General features: G+C 40.6%; 1 protein-coding gene and 1 long non-coding RNA gene across 8 annotated transcripts in view; one reads left to right on the top strand and one right to left on the bottom strand.

Annotated features, from left to right (window-relative positions):
- Positions 1-10,526: 10,526 nt before the first annotated feature.
- LOC139437302 (uncharacterized) lies at positions 10,527-12,435 on the bottom strand. The gene is made up of 2 exons (XR_011647043.1): positions 12,348-12,435; positions 10,527-10,756 (listed from the first exon to the last, which is right to left on the bottom strand). It is a non-coding gene; the product is annotated as an uncharacterized lncRNA (long non-coding RNA).
- Positions 12,436-14,385: 1,950 nt separating this feature from the next.
- The window catches only part of NUP153 (nucleoporin 153), a 68,116-nt gene continuing 56,951 nt past the window's right edge, over positions 14,386-25,550 (top strand). The window contains exon 1 of one of the 7 annotated variants that reach the window (XM_071210986.1): positions 14,386-14,459. Coding sequence is in view for 4 of the 7 variants with exons in the window: in XM_004484787.5 (XP_004484844.2) it covers positions 14,957-15,064 (108 nt within the window). In the remaining 3 variants the exon portion in view is untranslated. Of the gene's footprint in view, positions 15,363-25,550 lie in introns of all 7 variants that reach the window. The other 6 variants (XM_004484787.5, XM_004484788.5, XM_058285269.2 and 3 more) reach the window with 6 other exon arrangements.

Genomic DNA, 25,550 nt, shown 5'->3' with positions numbered 1-25,550 from the left:
TCTTTACATTTTTAGTTATCCTATGTTTTACATTATGGTTTACATTATCAGTCTGTCATCTCCTATATGTTATGGTGTAATATTACATGTTTTATATCCATCCTTGTGTACTCTCAAGAAACTCCTCTCTTACCCCCCATTTACTTTGGTTCCACACATTTAACGTCCATTTTCCCTTCCACCTTAGTGCCCTCAGTGATAGCCAACCTCCGTTTCCTGAGGAGCCACTTCCAGAGATAGATGGAATAGTGTTCAGGGCCTAACTTGCTCAACTGCCCCAATGCCCTGGGAGCCACCCTTTCTCTCGAGGGATACAGTTCCCTCTATTGGATGGCATTAGTCCTCCCCAGGATGTGGGTCCACCCCCACTCTCACTACTTGGGTTTCTACCCCATGGTGTCACCCACTCTGGCAGAATGAGCATTTAGACATTCCCCAGGAGCCCGTCCTGCATCAGACCCTCCCCTCCGAGCATTCTAAACAGGTAACCCTCTTTATTATATTTTGATATGATTTTCTCGGCATTTTACTCTCCACCAACACCTGACCCTCTCCTGGTTCGTATGCTACCCCTCCCTCCCCCCACTTTTGGGCAACGTTACCCACCCGTCCCTCCCCAGCCACCCTCAAACCCGCAAAGCCCCAAGCAAAGGCAACCCCTTGCCCCCCTTTTATCTCTTCTTTGTGTTCATACTTACCACCATCTCGTCTTAAATTCCACCCCTGCAGACATCGGCTCATATCCTTCCTCCACCCTCCGATTTCCTGCAAGCCTATCGTTCAGTCTCTTGCTATCTAGGGCAGCTTGTTTATTTCATATCATTGAGGTCATGTAGTATTTGTCCTTCAATGTCTGGGTTGCTTCACTCAACATAAGGTTCTCAAGATTCATCCATGTTATCACATGTGTTTGTAGTGTGTTTGTTCTTACAGCCGAGTAGTATTCCATTGTGTGTATATACCACATTTTATTGATCCACTCGTCTGTTGATGGGCATTTGGGTTGATTCCAACTTTTGGCAATAGTGAACAATGCTGCTATGAACATTGGTGTACATATATTGGTTTGTGTTCTTGTTTTCAGTTCTGCTGGGTATATTCCCAGCAGTGGTATTGCTGGGTCATATGAAAGCCTAAAATCTTTAGGGCAGTAAGAACCTTAGGGCAATGGCTACCCAGGAAAAGTATTTAAGAGCAAGAGGGTGGGGGTGTTGGGGCGGGTGGGCTTGTCTCCAGACATTCCTAGAAAAAGACTGGCAGAGGGGAGACTTTAGAGAGGAAGAGGAGGGAAATTGTTTGCATTAACTTAATTGTTAAAGACCTCGTTAGTTTATTCAGGGAGGGAAACTAAGGGGACACAGGTGCCCTCATGTCCTCCAGATGAGTTCTGTGACCCTCCCCTGGAGGTAGAGACCTGAGGAGAGAGCAAGACCCGAGATAATTTGTAGGGTTCAATGGCACACAGGATCATGCCTCGCTCCCCACGGTGGAATGGCTACACTGGGAATCAAGGCAAACCAAGCTGTAAAGAGCTTCATGAGAAGTTAGCATGGCCTGGAAGCTGCAGGGCGAGGCTGGTCTAACAGGGAAGGACTAGAAAGCACGTGCATCCAAGGAGCCTGGTCGACAGAAGAGAGAAATGCCGCAGCAGCAATCTGCAGCCTGGCGGGACTGCTAGACAACGGGGGTGGCAGGTGGGCCCTGAACTGCCCGAGATCATGTTTCCACCACCCCTAAAAAAAAAAAAAAGGACTCTTGAAATAGAAATTTTGTAGAGTTAATGAAATGTAAATTTACATTTCTTGCCTACCTGAGTCGTGGATATTAGATTCCTGACTGCTGTCTTAGAAACTAATAAAATGAGTAATGGTGGCATCCCATGATACTTTATGATAAATCATAAAAGAGCTTGGGGTAGTGGGGGTACCTGATGTGCTTGCACTTCGGTTTCTTACACTTCCAGTCAATGACCAGGATGACTTAGTTCCAACCTAAAGATCCCGTACACAGTCATGAACAGTTCAAATGTCAGGCATTTTGAAACAGGGCAAAGAAAGTTGCCAGATATAGCAAAAATGTTTTGCCCCCTGCAATGTTTACAACATTGAGGACAAACTTAAATGAACAAGTTGTTAGTTGTTTTTCTGAAATGCAGGTTTAATTGGGGGTCCTGGATTTTATCTGGCAAACCAGGGAGCTCCCTTCGAGCTGTGTGGGGCCCAGCTAGAGGTCTCCCGGCGTGCCCTGACCTGGTTTGTAGAGTTCCTGTGCTTCCCCAGAAGTCCTGCCAAGGCCCTGGCTGAGAAGCAGCTGGACACACCAAGGTGAGAAGAGGCAGGAATGCCTGTGGGCTCAGCAGCTTCCAGAAACTTCTCAGACTCTATCCCCACAGTTTGTCCATGGGCTGCGAGGAATTCAAGAATGCCTCCTGGCTGAACGGAAGGGGTGCAGGTTGTGAAAGCAGTCGGCCCTGGATTCAAACCCACTCCTGCCATCAGCCAGAGGTGATGACCCCGTGGGAACAGCTCAAGCCTTCTCTTTTAGATGACTCCCTGAAAGAACTGTCATAACCCTGTGTGGAGCTGGACCATGTGCAGTGCTGATGCGCGCAAGGAGTGTCCTGCCATGCAGGGGTGTCCCCCGCATAGGGGAGCCCCACACACAAGGAGTGCACCCCGTAAGGAGAGCCGCCCAGCGCGAAAGAAAGTGCAGCCTGCCCAGGAATGGCGCCACACACACGGAGAGCTGACACAACAAGATGATGCAACAAAAAGAAACACAGATTCCCATACCACTGACAACAGAAGCGGACAAAGAAGACGCAGCAAATAGACACAGAGAACAGACAACCAGGGTGGGGGGGAAGGGGAGAGAAATTAAAATAAATAAATAAATCTTTTTAAAAAAAAGAACCGTTGTAAGGACTGAAAGCAGCCCACGGAAGGCAGCTAGCTGGGAGCACCACTGAAAATAAAGAATGGCTTTGTTTCATGTGCTTAGTAGATTGTAGGGGACTTTAACACATTTTCCTTGGTCTCTTCCTCACCTCTGGAAGATCTTACTCATTACCTGGTATTATTATTTAGGAACACAATTCATCCCCTTGCAAGGTGAGGATTCTGTGTCTTGATCCAGAGAACACGGTCATTCATACTTTTGTTTAGGTCCCAGGGCCAGAGATCGAACTCAGGACCTACATGTGGTATGCCACCACTCAACCACTGCCCTAGAGTACACACTAGAGGGCCTCCTTTATTGTGCTCTTTCATACTAAATTATTTATTTACATTGAAAGAAAGGAATGGTACCCTCTGCTGAGGAATCAGCAAATTTTACTCATGTTTCCTAGGGGAGTTTTCTCATCACAATCCCACAGAGCTGGGGAATGGTGACACTACTGGTTTACTGGAAGATTTTATTGTCTGCCTGACAGATCGTTTGAAATGGAGACCATAAACTTAAAGGCATTTATGCAAGACACATATATCCAAAAAGAAATTGATCTGCATATGTTCTTATGCAAAATACTTTCAAGTATGTAGTATAACCCCATTTCTACTTGTCCCTAAATATTAGGACATAAATCATCATTTTTCTATCTGAAGAACACCTGACCTGGAATAGTAGATATTTGTTGAATGCTATGCTAAGGGTCTACTTTGAAAGTACACATCCTTCCTTCTTTTAGCTCACAGTTCCTATATTGGAAAGCACTGTCTTGAGCTGATTTCAAAAAGTGATTTTTCCATTTACCTCAGAGATTGAAATTAGTATTTGGTTTAAGGTAAAATAATCTGTGTTTAAAAGGAGAGGGGGCATTAGAAGTGTTTTAAGGGAAGCAGATTTGGTCCAATGGATAGGGCGCCTACCTACCACATGGGAGGTCCAAGTTCAAACTCAGGGCCTCCTGACCTGTGTGGTGAGCTGGCCTATGCACAGTGCTGATGGGCGCAAGGAGTGCCATGCCATGCAGGGGTGTCCCTCGCATAGGGGAGCCCCACGTGCAAGGAGTGCACCCCGTTAGGAGAGCCGCCCAGTGAGAAAAAAGTGCAGCCTGCTCAGGAGTGGAGCTGCACACACGGAGAGCTGACATAGCAAGATGATGCAACAAAACGAGACACAGATTCTGGGTGCCACTGACAAGAATACAAGTGGACACAGAAGAACACACAGCAAATGGACACAGAGCGCACACAACTGGGGAGGGGCAGGGAGAGAAATTTTTTTAAAAAGTGTTTTAACAATGAAATATCATTTTAACAATTTTCATTTCAAGGATTTTTCAATCACATGGAAAAAATTGCATAATAAAGTTATTGAGGGAAATAATGAATTGTAAAACCTTCTATGAACATGCATTCATCCATTCATTAAGCATTTACCAGGTGGTGCCTGGTGCTATGGACATAGAATGTTAGGGAAACATGTAGTGGCAATTATGAAGGTCTTTTATTTCCAATGTATTATTAATTACTTCTTCATTATTTACGATGACAGATAGTGATACTGTGCACTACGGTAACACTATTCACACAAGGTACCACTCACCTCCTCTTCGTTTATTTTACAGCTTTCAAATTTGGTCAACAAGGAGGCAATCTGGACCCAGAACACTCACTTTAGCAGGGCAAATACCAAAGGTGAGTTCAGGTCAGCCATGAAATACCTGGCAAAGGTTTTGACTGTTTTCAGAAATGGCTAGTCATGCCTATTTGTCTGAATTTTAAATATGTCTTCCCCCTCCTCATGTCAGCCCTCTCTCTTCCCTCTTCCCTCACTCCTTAAACGTTCCCACTTTCTTTCTCTATCCTGCTGGCCTATATAGGAAGGATGCAGTGAAAGTTGCTGGAGAAATACAAGAAATGATCTCACCTGTTTTGTTTAGCGTGCTGTTCAACCGGCCCTTGTACTTTTCCTCAGCTTGAAATTAGGACAGAATTGGTCAAAGAACTTGTTTTTCCTCCATCCCAGTTGTTAAACGACTTTTCAATGGCCCGCATCTAAAGTTAGAGATGGAGCAAACGGAGGGGGAAAAAAATCAGCTCACTTCTTGTTTGTAAACCAAAACCAAACCTGCACAGGAGGAAGACGCCAGGAGGAGAGGAAGCAGAGCTGCAAAGGTGGTCCATGGCATAACTTAAGGAGAGGCATAGCCACAGCCTCTTCCCACGTCCGCCTCTTAGGACTCCTTTGTAGATCTGTCTCCTCTTGGCCCAGGAGCAGGTAACTGCCATTCTGCCAGGGATTACTGAGTATGAGGAGGTCAAGATGCCACACTCCTCTTAGCAACAATGGAGCAAAAACCAATCATCGGTCCTAGCACTTGGGCTGAATGGAATAGGCGTGAAAGCAGGTGCTCCTTGTGGGAAGTGTGTATCAGTTGCTGCTGACTCCCTGGGGTCAAGGTACTCTGACCAAGCAAGGGAAAAAGAGGTTTAGCTAGTATTAATTTAAAGCCATTACAGGGTGGCTTAGGCTAATTGGTGGCCGTTACGGGTGGCTTGGCTATGGTCTCTGCTTTGATGCTTTAATGCCGCACGTCCTGTACGTGGTGGAACCTACTTTTGAGTGTCCGGGTGGTTTCCTCTAGCTGTGGGTGGTGTGGTTAAGTAGGTTTAACTAAGTGTCTGCAGCGGCCTTTTGTTTCTTTGGCAAACCTAGCTATAGGATACAGAATGAAGAAAGGTCTAATTCACTCATATTTGCTTTGGAGACAAAATAAAGAGTTTTTTGTTCTTTGAAGAACCATGTTTTTTGGTTTTTCATGATATTCTACAGTCCTTCTAATGGACTCAAACAAGGTGAGCGATTTTGAGGACATAAGCCATGAATTGTAGGTGACCTAAAACCCTCTTGTTAACTAACCATCATATTTGGTTAATTGCGCTGTAAAAATCAGCTCTGCTACCTATGATAAATAGGGTGTACCAAATCCAGATTTTCATTTCAGGTAATAGACCAAGTTTCCTTTGAAAAAAGAGGTTAAGTTAAAAATTTTTATAAAGCATGTATAATTCCATTTTTTTTTCCACTTTAGCTGTGATCAAGGTAAAATGACATTGATTCTTTAGCTCTTTTTAAACTGTGGTTGTTACAGATTAATGAGGAACAGGGGTTCCTAAGCCTCCTCTTTACTGCAACTTGGTTACTTCATCCTCTTGCCTTCATGCATAAACAACCATGTGAATAAACATGTTTATATTTGGCCTAGAGGAGAGGAGGGATGTGTTAGTCAGCCAAAGGAATGCTGATGCAAAATACCAGAAATCTGTTGGCTTTTATAAAGGGTATTTATTTGGGGTAGAAGCTTACAGTTACCACGCCATAAAGCATAAGTTACTTCTCTCTCCGAAGTCTGTGGCCACTTTGATGGCTGCTGACGTCCGCCAGCGTTCAGGCTTCCTGGGTTCCTCTCTTCCTGGGGCTTCTCTTCAGGCTCAGCTGCTCTGCTCTCTCCACAAGGCCAGCTGTAGACTATCAGGTGAGCGGCTCTGTCTCTCTCCCTGAGGCCTCTGCCTGTGTTTAGTGGAACCTTCTCTCCTCCCTCACATATCTGCTTCTCTGTATATTTACTTCGTGGGCTCCAGGATCAAAACTCCAACTTTCTCTTCTGCATGTCATTTTCTCTGAGTCCCCACCCAACAAGGGGGGGGGGGGCGCTCAATGTCCTACTGACGTGGCTCAATCAAAGCCTTAATTATTTTTTAATCAAGTAAAAGAGAAACCTCTGAATCCAATCCAATCTAATATGACCAGAGGGACAGAGCAGTTCACAAACATAATCCAATATATACATTTGGAATTCACAAACTATATCACACTGCTACAAGGGGTATGTGAGCATTTTCAACACCGGTTTTCATTTATCGTATTTCACAACTTTCTAGGCTTTCCTTTTGTGGGAGTTAAAAAGAACTCTAGGGGAATGGATGTGGCTCAAGTGTTTGAGCACCTGCTACTCATACAAGAGGTGCCAGGTTCGGTTCCTGGTGCCTCCTAAAACCAAAAAAGACAAACAACAAGCAAACAAATGAAAAACTCACGGGAGCTGATGTGGCTCAGCAAGTGAGTGCCCGCTTCCCACTTATGAGGTCCAGGGTTCAATCCCGGGCCCCAGGACCTAAAGAACAAACAAACCCCTAGATGCGCTGATGACCTGCTTCAGTGAGTCATTACACTAAAGGATCCATTGCTGTTACCAAACTTAACTTTTCCAGAAGTGACTTTTGGAGGAAGCACTGTACCTGGATAGGGTTTTGGCTCCACAGTACTTATTGGAGAAGTCAAGCTACTAACAGAGGGTTGCTCTTTGCTTTGGTGATTTGTCAGGTAGAAAGCTGTTGTTTCTACCCCTACAGTTAAGGAAAAGTGAAGTCTACAGATTTGACTTCAAGTTGCCTCACCTCTTACCTAGCATTATAGATATGGGAAGCTTATCCAGTCCCAAGACTATTCCCTCCTATATTCCTGCTTGCTTTTTCTACCTCAAAATGATTATGTCAGAACTTCAGAAAGAGAAAAACCACAGCAATGCTAAAGAAGTAGACTATCTCTTTCCATAATATCTCTCTGTTGATAGCTTCTTAGATTATGAATTTGGTTACTCGACATCCATGTGTTGTTTTTTTTCTCATGAGCTAATTCTAAAAGAACATATGTACACACAAAGAAGGATATTTGAGAATTAACAAAGTGTTAAGTATCTGTACTCAAGTATACTTCATTAACTCACTACTGTTTAGTTACAGAATTGTAACATTTCAGATACTTAATAAACTCGAGTGACCTGGTGCATTTCTAAAATATAATGCGCACCTGTGTCACTTGGCCATCTTGTTAAAATGCAGATTCTGACTGAGCCAGCCTGCAATAGGCCAAAGATGCTTTAATCTAGCAAGCTCCCAGCAGATGCCAATGCTGCTGGCCAGTGAGGTGCGAGGGCTAAAAGATAGTGTTTCTTTAACCTGGATTGTATATGCTTTTCTTGGGGGTAGGAGTGAAGAGGGAAGAGTGATGTATACATTGGGGCTGTTTACATGTTATGGTCTGATGAATCTGAGTATTCTTTACAAGTGACTTTAAAAAATCAAAGGCTTGGTATTGAGTGTCAGCACATTGAGGTTTTTTGCTGTTCTGTTTGGTTTGTTTATTTGTTTTTTGAGGTACCGGGGCCAGGGATTGAACCGAGGTCCTCATCGCACGTGGGAAGCTTGGTGCTCAACCACTGAGCAACACTGTTTTTTGTTTGTTTACTTGTTTGTTTGGTTTTTAGGAGGTACCAGGGATTGAACCCGGGACCTCATATGTGGGAAACAGGCACTCAACTACTTGAGCTACATCTGCTCCCAACATTGAGTTTTGTAACCATTATAATTTTACACAGTTTGCGACCTTCATGATGAGTCTAGTTTTCTAATGTAACTGATGAATTATATTTTTAAAAAACTACAATTAAACTAAACTAAGCCCATGGATTTGTTGTATGGGATGGGTCAAGAGCATGTGTTTAAAAAATCCCAATCAGCTGGAATTATTTACATGATTTAGTGTTACGTGCTTGGTGATTATATAGCAAACCTAAAGAGAATTCAGGAAAATGGTAGAATATAATGTTTTACTCTTTTGTACACTGATACATACTAAATGTCCATATAATAGGCTCTCAGTAAATGTTTTTTAATGATGATTAATTGACTGTTTTAAATGATAGGATGGAACTGGCCTTCCTGCATTTGGTTATTATTTTTAAAAAAACATTGAATTTCCTCTCAAGATTAATAACTTTTGGAGGGGGGGGGAGTAGCAGGATTGGACCCAGACCTCATATATGGGAGGCAGTCACTCAATCATTGAGCTATATCTGCTCCCAAGATTAATGACTTTAAAATATGCCCTAAGTATAATGGAATATATAAAAACACATATATTGAATCACCTAGGATACATGGCCACATGTAGTCAGGATAAGGAAAGATCTTCTATGGTGCATTAGAATCAAGTAATATTTGTAGTTAATCAAAATTTGATTATAATAGCTCATTCATTTTGTCTTAACTATTTTACTCCTAAAAGATAAAGAACACAGCAAGTCAGTGAAAATGCAATGATTTATTTTATATCTTTAAATATTTTCTCTCTGCCATGACCCTTCTTCCTCTAAAATACAATCAATCAAAAAAACCCATAACTTTCTGGAATCCCAATCCCACTTTGGTCTGTTCCATTTTTACTAAATTTCTAGTTGAGATTGAAGTGTAAAATAGAATGAAGAGTTCATGCTTAATTGGTACAGAATTTCTCTTTGGGGTGATGGATGGTGGTGATGGTAGGACAACACTGTGAATGCAATTAACACCACTGAATTATGCATCTGAATGTGGTTAAAAGGAGAACTTTTAGGTTGTGGTATGTTACCTGAATAAAATTTTAAAAAGAAATAGACATTTAAAAAACACCACTAAATTCAAGTTAATTTTCTATCTAATGAAATGCTCAGCAGTAATTATCATGTGAAAATGTGGGTAGAAGGGAGATCTAACTAAAGATACTCTCAATAATAATTTGTTTCAATAGACATGGTAGCAGACATCTCATTTTGTGTTGGTTAGGTAAAATAGATAAATAAAACTTTCCAACTCCTGTGATCGTTGTCTTTAAGTATTCCTCTGGCCATTTGGAGAATATCTGATGGTATTTTTAAATATAGGTTCAGCTTAGACTAAATACTATTTCATTTATAATTAGTGGATATTCCTTATCTATCAGAGAAGGGCCAGCAGCCTCTCTATCTGCTAACTTGTAATTGGCAGGGGTAACCCTAAATATGGGGCAAAATAAAGAAGTTTTTTTGGGAAAGGAACTCTTATAGTAAATAAGCTTTTCATAAATAGAAATGTCTCCCAAGAGAATATCTGTTATGGCAAAAACAAAAACAAACGAACAAAAAACCAATCTAGGTTTAAGAAAAGTGAAGTTGATCTAATTTTGGTTTTCAACTTGGTTACTGAAAAGGGATTCCTGTCCTTCAGCTTTTTATGTTCTGCCGCTTGGTCTAAATACAAATAGCTGTTAGTTTTCTCCTCAGTCTTCACAATATTCTTTTGTTTCTATGCTAAACACTATATTCTACTAACTCTGTTAACCTGGCATCTTTCTGAGATTTGGAGGCCTGATAGACAACATCCCTTACACCCAAATAGCCCTGCAGATGTATTCTTCATTCCCATCCTACAACACACCCTTGAGTCCCCCTGCGGAGAGAAGGATTCCCTACACCCTGGTGATCTTGAGTCAGCCCTAGTCAATGGTTCTCAGACTGCACAGTTAGGCAAATATCTATTCTTGTTATGTGACAAAGCAGGACCAGAATCTAAACATTTTATTCAGTGTGGATGTCAAAAGAGAGATGATTCTAAAGAATGGAGTTTTCAGGTAAACTGAAAATCACATATTATTAAAATAAGTTATAAGCGGTAGGCAGATGTTTTAATTTCCTAGGCTGCTCAGAACAAACACCATGAAATGGATCAAGTTAAACAATGGGAATTTATTTCCTTACTGTTGGAGTCTGGGAAAATGTCCAAATCAAGGCATAATCAAGGGGATGCTTTCTTCCTAAAGACTTGTTGCCTGTGATCCTTGGCTCTGTCACATGGCAAGGCACATGGCAGCATCTACTGGTCTCTCCCTTTTCTTCTACTTTTGTTGATTTCAGCTTCTTGCTTCTGTGACTTTCTCTCTTATGTCTGAATTCATTCTGTTTATAGAGTATCCAACAAGAGAATTAAGACCCTTCTGATGGAGGTGGATCACACTCTAATTGAAGTAGCCTTACCAAAAGATCCTACTCATAATGTACTCACACCCACAGGAATGGATTAGATTTAAGAGCATACAGCTTCAATGGGTTTCTAAATTGGCTATAAAAGTGATGGCAAAGGCAAGAGTAAGGGCTTTGGGATAAGGAATAAAGGAATCATTTCAAATATCAGCTCTGCCACTCATTAGCTCTGCAATTTTTAAAAATTATTTTTTATCTCCTTAGTGACTTAGTTTCCTCTTCTGCAAAATGAGGCTAATAATTCCTCTCAGAATTGCTAGGATTATGCAAGAATCTTTAGATAACTCTATCACAGGGATTTGCTTATGATGCTCATCTTGTTCATGAGTGCTTTATCATGAAGGCTAAACAAATAAACTTGAGAAAAATGAATTTGTTGTGCAACTTAGAAAAGGACTACATTTAGGTCAGGAGAGGTTAAACTTGTTTAGCTGTATTTGTTATTGCATATTTATTATAATTTAAAAATTGATGCAAACGGTGTTGATAATAATTGGGTATTGATTGGGTAAATAAGCGATAGTGTTAACAAATAGCATGCAACTGCTATATGTTTTACATGCTGAGGATATAGCTGTGGGCAGAAAATCCTTTTGTTCTTGGACTATAAAATCTAGGGGGCAGCGAGATGGAATGAGTTTCCATTAAAATATACTCGATGAAACAACCCAAAATATAAAAGCATTTCTCAGAGTCATCTCAATGTTGTCTAGGCCTAAAGATTGATGGTAACAGAAGCCACCAATGGAAGGAAAAGGAAGATAAAAAAAATTCAAGAAACAGTTCATAGTACAACATTTATATGTTGTATGTATATGTATGTATATGATTCTGTAACATATGAATAGTAATATCTCATAAGGTTTTTAGGAAATTAAATTCCGATATGATATAAAATGCTTAAAAAATACGAAGTAATAAGTATTCCCTTCCTCAAAAACTTAATTCCTAAAATGGCTGAAGGGGTTTCATTAACCTCTATGATTGTTCTGTGGCATTTGATGTTTTTTTTCCCAAATTATATAGTATCTCTTAGGGAAGTGTTCAATAATAATTTGTATGTTTGAATGCAGGCAAATTTGTAATTTTCCTTAAAGTTTTATAATCATTATAATCTATTCTACTCCTAGTAATTGCTAACAAGTATGAGATGTGTTCCAAAAATAAGTGAATTGGTAATTTGGAACTCTAAACTACATTTCAGCACAGAAACAAAGTTATTTTAGAATGCCAAACCATGCACAAGAACTTACTGCACCCTTTTGTGAGACTGATAACTATTTCAGGGTAAAATTGGGCAGTGGGAAGTTTTGAATGTAGTTTTCTCTGCCCTTATTCCTTTTCTGCTCTCAAGGTTCCTGGGAAAGCGTTCAATAACTCAATCACATAAAGGTGGGGCTAATGCATTATTGTTCTCTCAAATATTCTTTTAGTCCAAAGGAATAAAGTAAATATGAAATCGGGTAAGCAATGAAGAGCAAGGCCAAGCACCTCAAATCCCACCAACCTTTTGAAGTTTGACGTTTGGCCCAGTTCTTTTGTACTTCCCTTCCTTTGAAAGCTTGAATATGAAAGTTGTCCCACATGTCAAAAGACAGCATCCAAGAAAGGGGAAAGAGATGAATTTTGAGCTCCAGCTGATCCATGTGCTGGAAATTTTGAGTCTGGTAGGATGAAAAGGGAAATGGATTGTGGCTGCAGTTCAAGCTCCTATATTTGTAGCCCACTTAGACATTAAGGTACATGTTCTCTCTCTGAGTTAGCTTATCAGGAGTTACTTCACTCTGCTAGTCATATGCCTCGCTAAGACTTACCAAAAACCAAGGCATCAGTTTAGGAGAGGAAAAGCGTCTGAGAGAAACAATTGTTCTTAAGAAGGAGGAGGTGCTTCAGGTGGGACAGCAGGCATGGCTAGGGAGTGTAGAGGGGAGCCAGGGGTGGAAGTGAGCAAAACTCTAGGAGAAGGGAGAAGAGGAGGAAGCAGATTATGTTTTTCGTATTTGGCAACCTTTTAGTCTTGGTAATTATGGCCAGAGGTACCACTGAAAACCATTTTCTCTGTAAGCCTATGCCTGGTACAGCGTAGTTCTTTCAGGTGTTGAAAGTTTCTACAAGTTCAAAGGTACTCTAAGTTTGGTGTCAGTTTCACTTACATGATTTATATAATGATATGAATGGCAGGTTGTTGGTGGAGATTGTATAAAAATTATGGAGCTAATTATTTGTTTCTAACAACCTGGCTTATATTAGGATTCTTTCTAGATAACAATTATGAGCCAGATATTTTACACACACAATTCCTTCTGCCAGAACCACCACTTTGTTGAGGTAAATAATTATTCTATTTGCAAATGAGGATAGGGAAGCTTAGAGAGAGGATCAGTTACTTCTGGGAGGTTACATGGCTAGTGTATAGTACAATATTTAAATCTGTGATAGATCTGAAACTAAGTCTATTTGATGCCAAAGTTACTTAGGTGCTTTAAAACCAATTGTCCCAAAATGATATCTATTTTTTTCACAATAGATTTTTCTTTCTAATTATTGGTGGCTTGTTTCAACTCTTACAAAAAAGTTCGCTTAGTCCTGGTTTTGACTGCTCAGCTCTGTGTCCTTGAACGTGCCACCTAGTTTCTCTGCATCATCTTCTTGACCGTTGAACAGGGCTGGACCACGTGAGCATCAAGTCCTTTCTAACGGTCAACCTCAAGAATCTCTACCCTTGCGTGGATTCTGTCTTTGAACCTCACTTATTCACTCTCCTAAATATAATGGCTTTTTATTGGGAGCAAATTTTGTATTCGTTTATTGCTGGGAATACACGATTTACCTCTAATGTCAGCTCTCGGTGTAGTTAATAAGTACCATTTATTACATTCCTTCTATGCCAGGAAAATACACTAAGTGCTCTACATAGACGGTCGCGCCAACTTCTCACAACAGCTCAGTAAAGTGGACGTTAAAGTTCCCATTTCGCAGAGGAGGAAGCCAGGTTTAGAAGGTTTTGATTTACCCAAGGTCAAACAGCTGAACAGTGGCGGAGCCGGACTTCCAGCCCTTGACCACAAAGCCCGTATATGTTTAACGAGACGTTAAGTTGTGTATATTTTCTAATTCTGCTTTAGGCCTAAGGATCGTGGCATTGCTTTTCAACCACACGTTGTTTTTTTTTTTTTTTTCTTTTTTAAGCTATTAAGTTCCTGTCTTTGATTTCACCCTCTGTTTACGGTCTGCCCGTTTAACCAGCTGACGGGGCTCGAGGAGGCAACTGACGGGGCTCGAGGAGGCAACTGACGGGGCTCGAGGAGGCTACTGTTCTCATATGCCTCTCAAGAGCCTAAGTTTACAACCCAACCAAGAGCAGGAAAAGGAACGGGCGCCCTCGCTTTGTGCCCTTGCTGCGGTGCAGCGATCTCCTTCCCCCGCCTTCTTTCCCGTGAACCCGCTCTCTTCCGCCGAACTACGTTTCCCAGCGCGCCGCGCGGCCGAGAGCGCGGGCTCCCCCAGCCCTTCCTTCCTCCTGGCCTGCCGCCCGGTCGCGGTGTGATGACGCGCAGGCGTCGGGCGCTGACGAGTGACGGCGTTCTGGCTCGCGACCGCGGCGGCGGCCTTAGCAGCGGTAATAGGCGCAACAGCGACGGCGACTGCAGGGACGACGGCGGCGGCGGGGCGGGCGCTGTGCGCAGAGGGGAGGGGTAGGCGGGTGGCGCCGGCGGCCTGATCTGCGGCAGCGACGGCTAGGGCGACGGAAGAAGGCTTCCCGGCGGCCGGCGGTCGAGTTGAGGCCTCGGCGGCGCGCGGGGCCGCTCCCGCTGTCCTCTGCGGGCGATCTCCATAGAGACCGTGACATACACAGAGGCGGGGGTCCACGGGAGGCTGCCGGACGGGAGCCAGCTCGGCCTCTGCCGCCGCCACCCCCTCTCCCGCTGCCAGCGCGCACCCTTGCTCCGCTCCTGCCCGCAACCTCGCGGTCCCTGGTGTGTCTGTGCCCGGTTGTGTGGGTCGTGCGGACGGACCTTTGGGCCGGGGCCGGGCGGGAGGGGCTCTAAGGCCGCCGCCTCTGCCTCTCCCGCCCCCCTTACCCGCCCCGGAGCGGGAAGCGGCGGGGCCTCCGCCATGGCCTCCGGAGCCGGAGGACTCGGAGGGGGCGGCGGCAAGATCCGGACGCGGCGCTGCCACCAGGGGCCAGTTAAGCCTTACACGCAGGGGCGACAGCAGCACCAGGTACGGGGCCCCGACGCCGCGGTGGCCTGGCGGGGTCGGGGACTCGGCGGGAGCACACAGGGCGTTGCGGGGCCGCGGCTCGCCTCCCTCGCCGCACGTGGAGCGGACGGGAGGGCCAAAGGAAGGCCCCAGTGAGGCGGCGGGAACGCAGGCCGCCTGGGTGGCGACGGGAAGTGGGCTGAGACAGGCCCAGCCGATCGGCGCACACGTGTGACTCGGACCGCCTCTTCCCTAGCCCTCTGGGCCGGGGGCTTCCCCGGACTTGGCGCAGGGCGGGAAAGGAAATTCTAGGCCCACGGTACGCGCGTTTCCCTTTTTTTTTTTTTTTTTTTGGGGTGGGTGGGCAAGGATTGGGGGTTTGGGAGTATTCCTTACGTCCACTTTTGAGGGAGAAGTGGCCGGTCTCCCGCGTTTCAGAGTAGGTGGGGAGGGGTCTGCCCCGGGGACTCTGCCTCCCCGGCACATGGGGAGAGGGTGCTGGGGTCGCTGTTACCTGGAAAACGGAATGACTTAGATTCAAGCTGTTAATTCTCTCGTCTATTCCCCTCCGGTGTCTCTCCCCGCAATGAGAGCTTTGCTTAGATGTTTTTTTCTTAACAGTATTATAGTTACTGTGGCACTGGGGCATTTCGAAAGTCCCTCTCCACCCTTACGTTTTTTCTCCGCTGCGTGACATCCCCCTCCCTTTTTTTCCCCTTTATTTTAGATCCTGGAGTTGGCCATTCTCCACAGTTGACCGGGACGCCAGTCCTGACTTCACGCACAAAATATTTTAATATTATGGCGTGTGTTCTAGAAGTTTAGGTACTTTTTGACGCTCCAGGAATGTTGGTGGTCTTATAATTTAACCACCGTCTGCACTTGTGGGTGTTAGAAATGGAGTTTAGCCTAATTACGAGACATTTGTTTCTAAGAGAATTCCGTTTTTAAACGTTATTTGTTCCGGGGTGGAGCAGGGAAACGTTAAAAATCTACTTTAATAAAGCCACTTAAAAATTTCTCAGCGATACTGAGGTGGGAAGTGGGTGGTTTAAGCTTGTTAAAAAACAAAAGTATAGCAAAATTGAAAATGATTTATCAGTACATGCTATTAAATGTGGCCTTTGTAGATTGCTTTATTTTGGATGATAATGAATATTGAACTCTTTAACATATTCGTTGGTGGCGGTGCTAAATTAGATCATTAAAAACCAACAGATTTTTACAAGTTAAGATTTGAGGGGAATTTTTGAGCAGTTAAAATTGTGGTTTATGCATTAAGTATTTCCTACTAATTGTTAAAAGGCTTGGGCATTACTATCATATCCCATCAGGTTTTCCCTAGATAGATACAGAAAATTCCTGGTTTTCAGATTTCTTTGTAAAGAACAGGAGTACTTGGAGGTGGATTTAAGGTTAGAATTCAGGTCATAAACCTGACCATTTATTTAACCTAAGCCTTTTTTTTTGTAGAATGGAAGTTAGATACACATGATTTCTGTTTCTTGTGAAGAATAAATGTCTGAGTGCTTTCTTATATTTCCTTAAAAGACTATTACTACATATATAGTAGTTTTGAATTGTTTTGAATACAGATGAACTGATGGTCTGGACAAAGTTTAGAAGGGAGTTAATATACTGGAGGTGGCAAAAGTTAAATCACAGCTTATTTTTAAATGTACTCAGATGAAAGTCTAACTTTGGGGGAGACGATGCCTTAACATAACATACTTAGGAACCAAACTGGCTTAGAGCTGATAGCATTCCAGACTGTGTAGTTTTAAGCTTCAGATCTTCATAACTTATTGTCCCTTTCTAAAATGCTCTTTGCTTCTTGTTTTTGTTTAATTAAAAAAGAAAATACATTTTAGGTTTTGAATTGAAGACTAAAACTGTTTGGGAATTTCTTGTGCAACACTGTACATGTTATTTAATATTTGCAGAAGCTACCAAAGAGAATTCAAATATATATTAAAGAACACTCTCCTTTAATGTATCTAACAATAAGGACTTTTCTTCAGTCCTTAGTGAAACTTTTGTGGACTATCTGCTTGCTGTCTTCTATCCTAGGCTGTCAACTGGATGTTTTGCAGCAGCTGCTGAGTCATCATGAATAACAAGGAGCTTCATGACATAGCATGTTTTATACTAATGCTATTGGATTAAGTGTCCAAGGTTTCTGGGCAAAATTTAAGTTTTTGGTTGTGTGGTAAAGAGTTGGAACAAGAATGAGAGGTCTGGCAGTATTAGTTAATGGATGTTTGCCATTGCTTGTCTTGCCAGTGACCTAGCACAGTCAGGCAGTACCTGAGACTTGCATGTATTCAGTTGACTTATAATTTCCTGTTTTCACTTCTGGTTGAGCTCTTCTGGGAAATACCTAAAGCTTAGCGTTTTCTCCTTTAAACTCCTGATCTTTCCGTAAAATGTTGTCATTGCTGGAAGTTGCAGAAGCAAAAATCCATTGTTTTGGTCAACTAACTAAAGGGTAGTAACGCTTAAGAAATAATGAAGCAAAAGTGAGGAACAGCCTTGTATAATGTAAGCTGTCATTTTCCTGGCTTTGCCTGTCTCCACTCCTTAGTCTAGTTGTATTTAGAAAATGGTGTCCTTTTTCTAGTTGGGAGTGAACAGGTCACTAAAGAGGATGTGGTTCGTTCTTGTTACCTGTTCAGTCTCCTTTCTCATTTCCTGTTTGTGCAGACTTGTCAGACCCAGAAACTCAGCTCTGTGGAGAGGTCAACTTGCTTTTCTTACAGCCACCACACAAACTTTAGGCAGGTGGGCAAACCTGAACTTTGCCTCTTGAAGAATCTACTGCCACCTCCTGGTGAGAGGGAATTATTTATTTCTGCCCTTTTTTGGGGGCGTGCTTCAGAGGTTTGGCTTCTGGTTTGAAGCTAAGGGAATCCATTCATTTTTGTGCTCATAGATAAAGTTTTTGTCCTGCTAGTCACTTCCTTCATTTAGCTATTTACAAAACGGGAAACCAACAGTTTAGCTTCAGAGATCGACAAACTTTTTCTTTAAAGGGCTAGTTAGTGAATATTTTAGGCTCTGCCACTTGTGGTTTCTACATATTTTGTTTTCACAACCCTTTGAAAAATGTAAAAACTATCCTTAGCCTGAGGACTCTATGAAAACAGTTTTGAGGGGTGAATTTGGCCCAATGACCATGATTTGACAAACCCTCGTTTATATGATAGTGTAGCATTTGTTTTGGTAACTTCTATATGATACTTTGTCCCAAACAAGGAAGTTCTGATGACTAAAGAGTACTCTTAATTTTGAAAAGGAAATTTAGAGGTTGAATATTAACTCATTCCAGAGGTCACTAATTATGTTTATTTTGTCTTTTTCTTTACCCTAGGTGTTTAATGCTATCAGTGGAGATAAAAATGGAAATAGTTGCTAGAAAAATAGTATGCTATAATAGTGTGCTATAATGGAAACACTGGGTTTGAATCTGTGTTCTGGTATTTAAACACATTATTTAAATTTTCTGCCTGGTTTCCTGCTCTATAGAGTGGAAATTGTTGTAGAAGTTAAATGAGATAATATAAGTAAAGGGCTTACAATAGGGCTTGGCGGACATAGTAAGGACTCATTCCACATTGTTATGATTAACTAGGCCTGTTTGATTTAAATATCTTTACATTGTTTTTTTTTTTTAAGATTTATTTTTATTTCTCTCCCCTTCCCCCCTTTTGTTTGCTCTCTGTGTCCATTCGCTGTATGTTCTTCTGAGTCAGCTTGTATTATCAGGTGGCACCAGGAAACTACACTCTTTTTTTTTTTTTTTTTTGTTGTTGTTGTTTTTATACTTTTTTATTAAAGTTAATAGATCACAAAGAATGTCACATTAAAAAACATAAGAGGTTCCCATATACCCCACTCTCCACCCCCCTACCCCATCATTTTTGTAAATTGTATTTTTTTGGAAGATGTATACATGCATCTCTTTTTGTTGCATCATCTTGCTGCGTCAGCTGTCTGTGTGTGCGGTGCCACTCCAGGGCAGGCTGCACTTTTTCCTCTCCTTCGGGGGGTGCACTCCTTGCGTGTGGGGCACCCCTACATGGGGGCGCCCCTGCATGGCATGGCACTCCTTGTGTGTGGTAGCATTGCATGTGGGCCACCTCACTACACGCGTCAGGAAGCCCTGGGTATTGAACCCTGGACCTTCCATATGGTAGGTGGATGCTCTATCAGTTGAGCCACATCTGCTTCTTTTACATTGTCTTTGGACTTTTGCTGTCTCTTAATAAAGATTTTTTTCCTTTATGTGCTCAAGTGCAATCCTTTGTAGATTCATCTTGCATCCAAGGACTTTGTTTACTGTGTGATGAGACCAGACCTTAAACTATTACTACCTTCTAAAGTACTTATTTTTCTTTTCTTTTCTTTCTTTTTTTAATTTTTATTTTTAAAGTATTTTCTTGGTAGAGATACCAGTCATTTAAGTGGGCAGGGGCAAAAAAATCCAAGTATTAAATTGTTTCATGTGAAGTAGGTTTTTTTTTTCTTTGTGATGAGAGGCCCCTTTTTACCAATATTTCTAAGGTAAATGACATAAAAAAGCCTGGGTATTATCCCCATTTCCTTGAAAGTTCCTTGATGAGACATATGTCTATTGGTTTGACATAAAATGAAGAGACTTTTGAGCGAATGTCACTAATTTAAACCATTTTTATTAGATACAGAATATATTATCACTGGAAAATTGTAATGAACCCTGTATTTTCAAAAATATTTTATTTCTAGATACTTAGCTTTTAATCATAGTTGTATATTTTTGTTTTTGTTTAATATTGTTATTATGAGAATAATAAACATGTAATATATTTTTAAACATTCTTCTGTATTGGGATGCCAGGCTTGAAATTTTGTTACCATACACATTTGATATGATCATTGTCACTTCCTGTGTTCACTGTTAGAAACAGGACAGTAGAATGACTGGCTGGTCTATGGGTATTTTGGTTTGCTTGATTTCAGTTTTTTCATAGTGTGTAACTTAAGAAAAAAACACTTAACCCCTAGTTTTCGAACAGACTATGTAATAAAAATGTGACATATCTTAAAGGTAACTTTTTGTGGGTTAAATTGCTTTGGACTTTTATTGGGTCTCCTGTTGCCAGTTTGGAAGGTCTTTTATGGAACTCATTTTCTTGTCCTTGTTTGATAACTGTTAAAATTATCTATTAAGACCACTGATATAGAATGGATAACTAGATAACACTACATCAGAGCGTGTGGCAGAAAGATTTGAAAGAGGGTGACAATTTTGGTCATTTGTAGATTTTTACTTCTTTAGCCAGAAAATATTTTTATGCTAATGTTTTCGGCATGGAAGTTGAGAAAAGTATTATGGACTTGGATACTAGGTGGATAGAGAAGTCTTGGCTGCTGAATGACATTATCTGTATTTTATAAAATAGGGCAAAAATATCTTAGATTTAGAGGCCAAATTCAGATTATTGAAACTAGATTCAAAATAACTACATTAGAATTTGATGCTTGATTACTTTCTTCCCTCATGGAAACAACTATTAAAGTTATAATAGAGATACATTATTAAAATGAGTGATATATTTTTAAAAACTGGAAATGACTGAAAGATTGGAATATCTAAGTTATTACTATTTAATGTCTTATGTATTTTTATAGATACTCAGTGTCTTAGGTAGAGTCCTGTGTAGTTAGTCTCTTTTTCTCCGCTTGGAGTCACAGGGAGCATGGGAGAAAACTGGTAGGCAAAGTATATGAAATAAGACTTTCAGAAATGTTTGGAAGTTTGAACCTAGTGATGTGGGAGATGAGGAGGTAGGAAGGAGTGCACAGAACCCTTGAAGGGACCTGGTCAGTGACAGGCCTCAATGAAATAAAGGTAGCCAGAAGAGCAGATGGGAAATCAAGCAGCAGTAATTCTGGGAGAGTAGGGCCCTGGAACCTTCAAACTGAAGAGCAATCCAGTGAAATTATTTGAGGATAGAGATTTTATAATATGAATTTAGGATAATGTGAAGAAAGATGGGTTGAATAGAATGAACTAAGTCAAAACTGCTAATAGGAAGACAGCTTTGTATATGAAGGAGGAAGGGAATAGATTAGTGATGAGTTGTCCATGTTAGAAAGATTGCTCTGGTTATTCTGAGATTACAAATTGCTGGAAGGAAAATAATGTCTTAAATTACAAATGAGTTTGAGATTATATTGTGGAAGAGGTGCTCCCCTCCCTCAGCCTTTTGTCTTTAATCCTTGAACTCAGATTGGCGAATATATTCACAATGCTGTACACACAAGGGTGTGCTTGATATAAGACTAATATTGAATTGCATTTATCTCTGGTCCCGTAATTGGGTATTTAACCATTCTAAATCTCTGGCGTTTTTGACATGTTTTGCCAAATGAATTAATTATTCTTTAGTTCTTGGAGAGAGGATACCCAGTTGGTTGAATCAGTCCAAGTTTAAAAATTTATTCTCTTAATCCTTGAAATTAACTTCATTACTTATTATCTGGTATAAGAACGACAGTAGTTTTAAGATTCTAATGCCATAAAAACTTTTTTTTTCCTGAGCCTTTTGTTAATTTTGCTTTCTTTTGCTACCTTTCTGCTTTTCATTTAGTTGGCTTTGTGTTAGTTAACATTCCTGAGGCTGGTTTAAATCTCCCTTTATACTGGGATAGCTTCACACGCCTCTAAAGAGTAGAGAGGAAGCTGATCTGGTAAAGTGAGTCGTGAGTATTCACTTTCTAGTAGCACAGTACCTCTGCTTTCTCTTCTGGAGTTTTCATCATAAAACATTCTTTAGGGTCTTATAGGAAGCTGGTTTACCCCTTTCCCTTAAAGTCCCAAAGAACTCTTCTTCCAGGACCTCCTTTTCTCCCATAAGAAAGAATTTCCCCTTTTCTCTTTACTCTTTCTCAGATTTTCCTTGGTGACTGAAGTCTGTCTCAGGTACTTCAGAACCTATTTACAAAATTGCCAGTTAAGGAGGTATTTCTCCACATCTGTTTGATAGTCTTGCTATTCCCCACCCAGTTCTGTGCATAGTCAGGAGATTTCTATTCCCTAGTGATTTTTAAACAAAAATTCTAATGTCTGGTTATCTATTAAAATGAATACATAATCTATATATGTTTTTAAAAATATACTTTTCTTTACAGAAGTTGTGAACTTAGAAGACAAATTATGTGTAGAATTCTGGTATAACAACTCTTCACCAATGCAGCACACTGTTGTGGAATATTTGTTACAGATTATGAGATAATATCACCAGACTGTTATCACTAACTATGGTCCATAGTGTACATTTGGCATATTTTTTGCATACCCTCCTCTTATTAGTAAAGTACGTCTTCGGTGTTGATGCAAGAATATTCCAATATTGCTGTTAACTATAGTCCATAGGTTACATTAATTGTATTTTTCCCATGCTTCTCCATGTTCCCACCACTCTGCAATAGTGATATCCATCTGACCAATTCACAGAAGGACATTCTTGCATTAGTACTTAGTAACCACCATTCTCATCCACCTCTGGGTTCACTGTGTTATTCAGTTTCTAGATCATTCTGTAGCTTTCTTTCAGTTGAGATTTACATCCCTAGACTTCTTTTCAACCACAATCCCATTTATAAACCAGCTTCTACTCACTAATGTGTTACCATCAATTCTTTCCATTTCCACACATTTACAGTCAAGTTAATTAAAACTTCTGTATACAGTAAGCATTCTATATATGTTTTTAGCACTAGAAATAAAATATGTAGGCTTTTATGTTTACTTCTGGTTTGATTTTCAAAACCGATATAATAAAGTAGGTATTTATAAAAACTGGCAGAACGCTATGCTGAATTTATAGATAAGAAGAGGAGAAACTTCATAAAAGTAGAGTGGTCTGTCAGGTAAAACTTTTCCTTATGTTGTAGTTAAGCATATACTGAAGGTTATATTTACTAAGACCTTCCTTGGGATAGGGTGCCACTGAGGTTTAGATTGTTGTAATGCAGTGGTTCTCAAACTTTAACTTGCATGAGACTCACCTCGAGAGCTTGTTAAAGCAAATGAATTTGCATTTCTAACAAGCTTGTAGGTGACTCCAGTGTTGCTGGTCTGAGGACTATACTTGGAGAACCACTGTTTTAGCTGTTTACAGAGACTTGCTGTATAAACTATAGCACAAGAGATTACCCATGGATTCTCATATACATGTATCTCAAATCAAGGGGGTAATTTTGATGGATTTAAATAGTTATTAAGGTTTATTAGGTTTTTATTTTATTAGTAAGGTTACCAGAAACTTGGCCAGCATGTGCCAAAGACATTCTTATATTTGGGTCTTTGCACTTGTTTCCCTCACTGTATAATACTTCTGTACCAGAAATTTGTGTGACTCATTCCTCACCTTTGTTAAGTCGTTGCTTATATAAAATACCCATTCCATCTTGCTTGCTTCCCTGCTTTATTTTTGTCCATAGTACTTAAAACACCATATCATGTGCTTATATGTTACATATTATACTTGCTTGTTTACTTGTTTATTGTTTGTCTCCCAAATTAAAATGTAAGCTCCAAGAAGGAGGAACTTGTTCACTGCTCTGTATAGCTCCACTTCTCAGTGTCTGGCATGTAGAATGTGTTCAGTAATTGTTGAAGTAATTGAATGAAGGCTAGCAATGTTGTCTTTACTTCCATGAGTTAGTGTAGGTTCTAAAATAGACACAAGGATAAAGTTCCCCATTCATAGATTAGTTTAGAGATGAAAGTTGGCTTTAAAGCACCTATATTGCCATAAAGGTAATACAAGTGCTTTGCCCAAGTGTGGTACCTGTGTTCCATTGCTAATAAGAAAGATGCATTTTACTGATAGATAGGCTAAGTACCATTTTCATGTCAGTTACGAAAAAACAAACAAGGAAAACATTTAACAATTAGCACTGCAGTATCAGGGGCCCAGCAGGAAACAGTTCATTCCAGATGATAAAATACTTTTAACAAAGTACTTAATACTTACCTACTTATAAAATATACTTACGATTAAGGTAGCAAGTACAGGAGAGGGTGATGTCCAGAGACTGGCGATTGGGTAAACTGCTTCTGTCACTAGGACTGAGGGATAAAGGGAAGAATGGTGTGATTGGAGTGTAAGAGGAGTCACCTGGCTGGAGTTAGGGTTTTAGAGGACTCAAAGATGGAACTCTAAAGCAGGGAAGGAGTACAGAGAGAAAGACCTCTTTCTTTCCTCCCACCTTCTAATCTCTGTCTAGTAGCTTGCGCACACCAGACCCTGTCAGGAGCTAGTATGGTGATTCAGTACCTAGGGGCAGCCTAGCAGGGCAGAGAATAGGTTGAGGCATCAAATTTGTGATTTTGTTGTTTAGGAAAAAGCTCAATTTGTTAAGAAAAGTAAGTGGATTTGGGAAAAGCATTAAATATGTGCATTTAGCACACTTTAAAATGGTTACTGTAAGATGTTTTTCTTTTTCATTTTAGCATGTTTTCATAATATAGTTTAATTTTTGTCTGGATAGTGTTCTGCATATATATATTTACCAGACAACTGAAGCTTAAGTCTTTTAAGTGTACAGTTTTATGCACGTGTTTTAAACTTTTTTCCTAAAATGTATCTAATTTTTAAAATAAGAGCATTGGTTCACAGAGTGTAGCACACATCAGAATCACTTGGGAGGGCTTGTTAAAACAAATCCCTGGCCCTGACATTCTGATTTTACATTTACTAAGTCTGATGTAGGGGATGCTGATATTACTGGATCACAATTTGAGAACCACTAAAACCAAATTATACTGAGCTTAATTTAACTTTTTTTTTTTTTAATGACTTTGAGTCACTTAACCTATAAGGAGTTATTTGGCTTGTTGAAGTGCTTGTTCTTTCATGATGGTTCCAGAGCTGTTTTTGTTTGTTTGTTGTTGTTTTTTGAAGGACAGGTCAGTCTTAAAATCTGTATTTCTTTTTACTGTGTAGCGCTTGTCATTTTTTTATACCACTAATAACTCCTGTTTCACTCTGATTTTCTCATACTAAGTTGCTGTGTGCTAAGATTGGAGAGATTGGTTAATTTTTAGTTTAGAAAAAGTTGTCTATAAGCAGAGTACATGAGCTTTCCTGCATGAACTCGGTGATACTCATCTTGACTATTCAGTCTGGTCTTCTGATTATTCTTCAGGATATCTAATGCTGTCACATAAATGACCTTTGTCTTAGTATGTTGAGTAGCTCTTCTTCTTAATAACACTGAAGCTTTATTTCTGGTATTTATGCCTGGAACTGTAGTAGAAATTAAATGTATCCCAGGGTGCTCTGGTACTTTTAGTAGCTAGAGCACTTTAGAGAAAGTCTACAGATTACTGTACACTAAATTCTTGATACAGTGCTTTAGCTGATGTATTATATAATAACAGGAATGTGATTTTTTTTTTTTCAAATTTATTGAAGCTGAATAATATCTTGGCAACATTTCCAAGTCTTTTGAAATA

Source organism: Dasypus novemcinctus, chromosome 22 (assembly GCF_030445035.2).
Source record: "Dasypus novemcinctus isolate mDasNov1 chromosome 22, mDasNov1.1.hap2, whole genome shotgun sequence".
NCBI lineage: Eukaryota > Metazoa > Chordata > Mammalia > Cingulata > Dasypodidae > Dasypus > Dasypus novemcinctus.
This window is presented reverse-complemented; position numbering and strand designations above follow the sequence as displayed.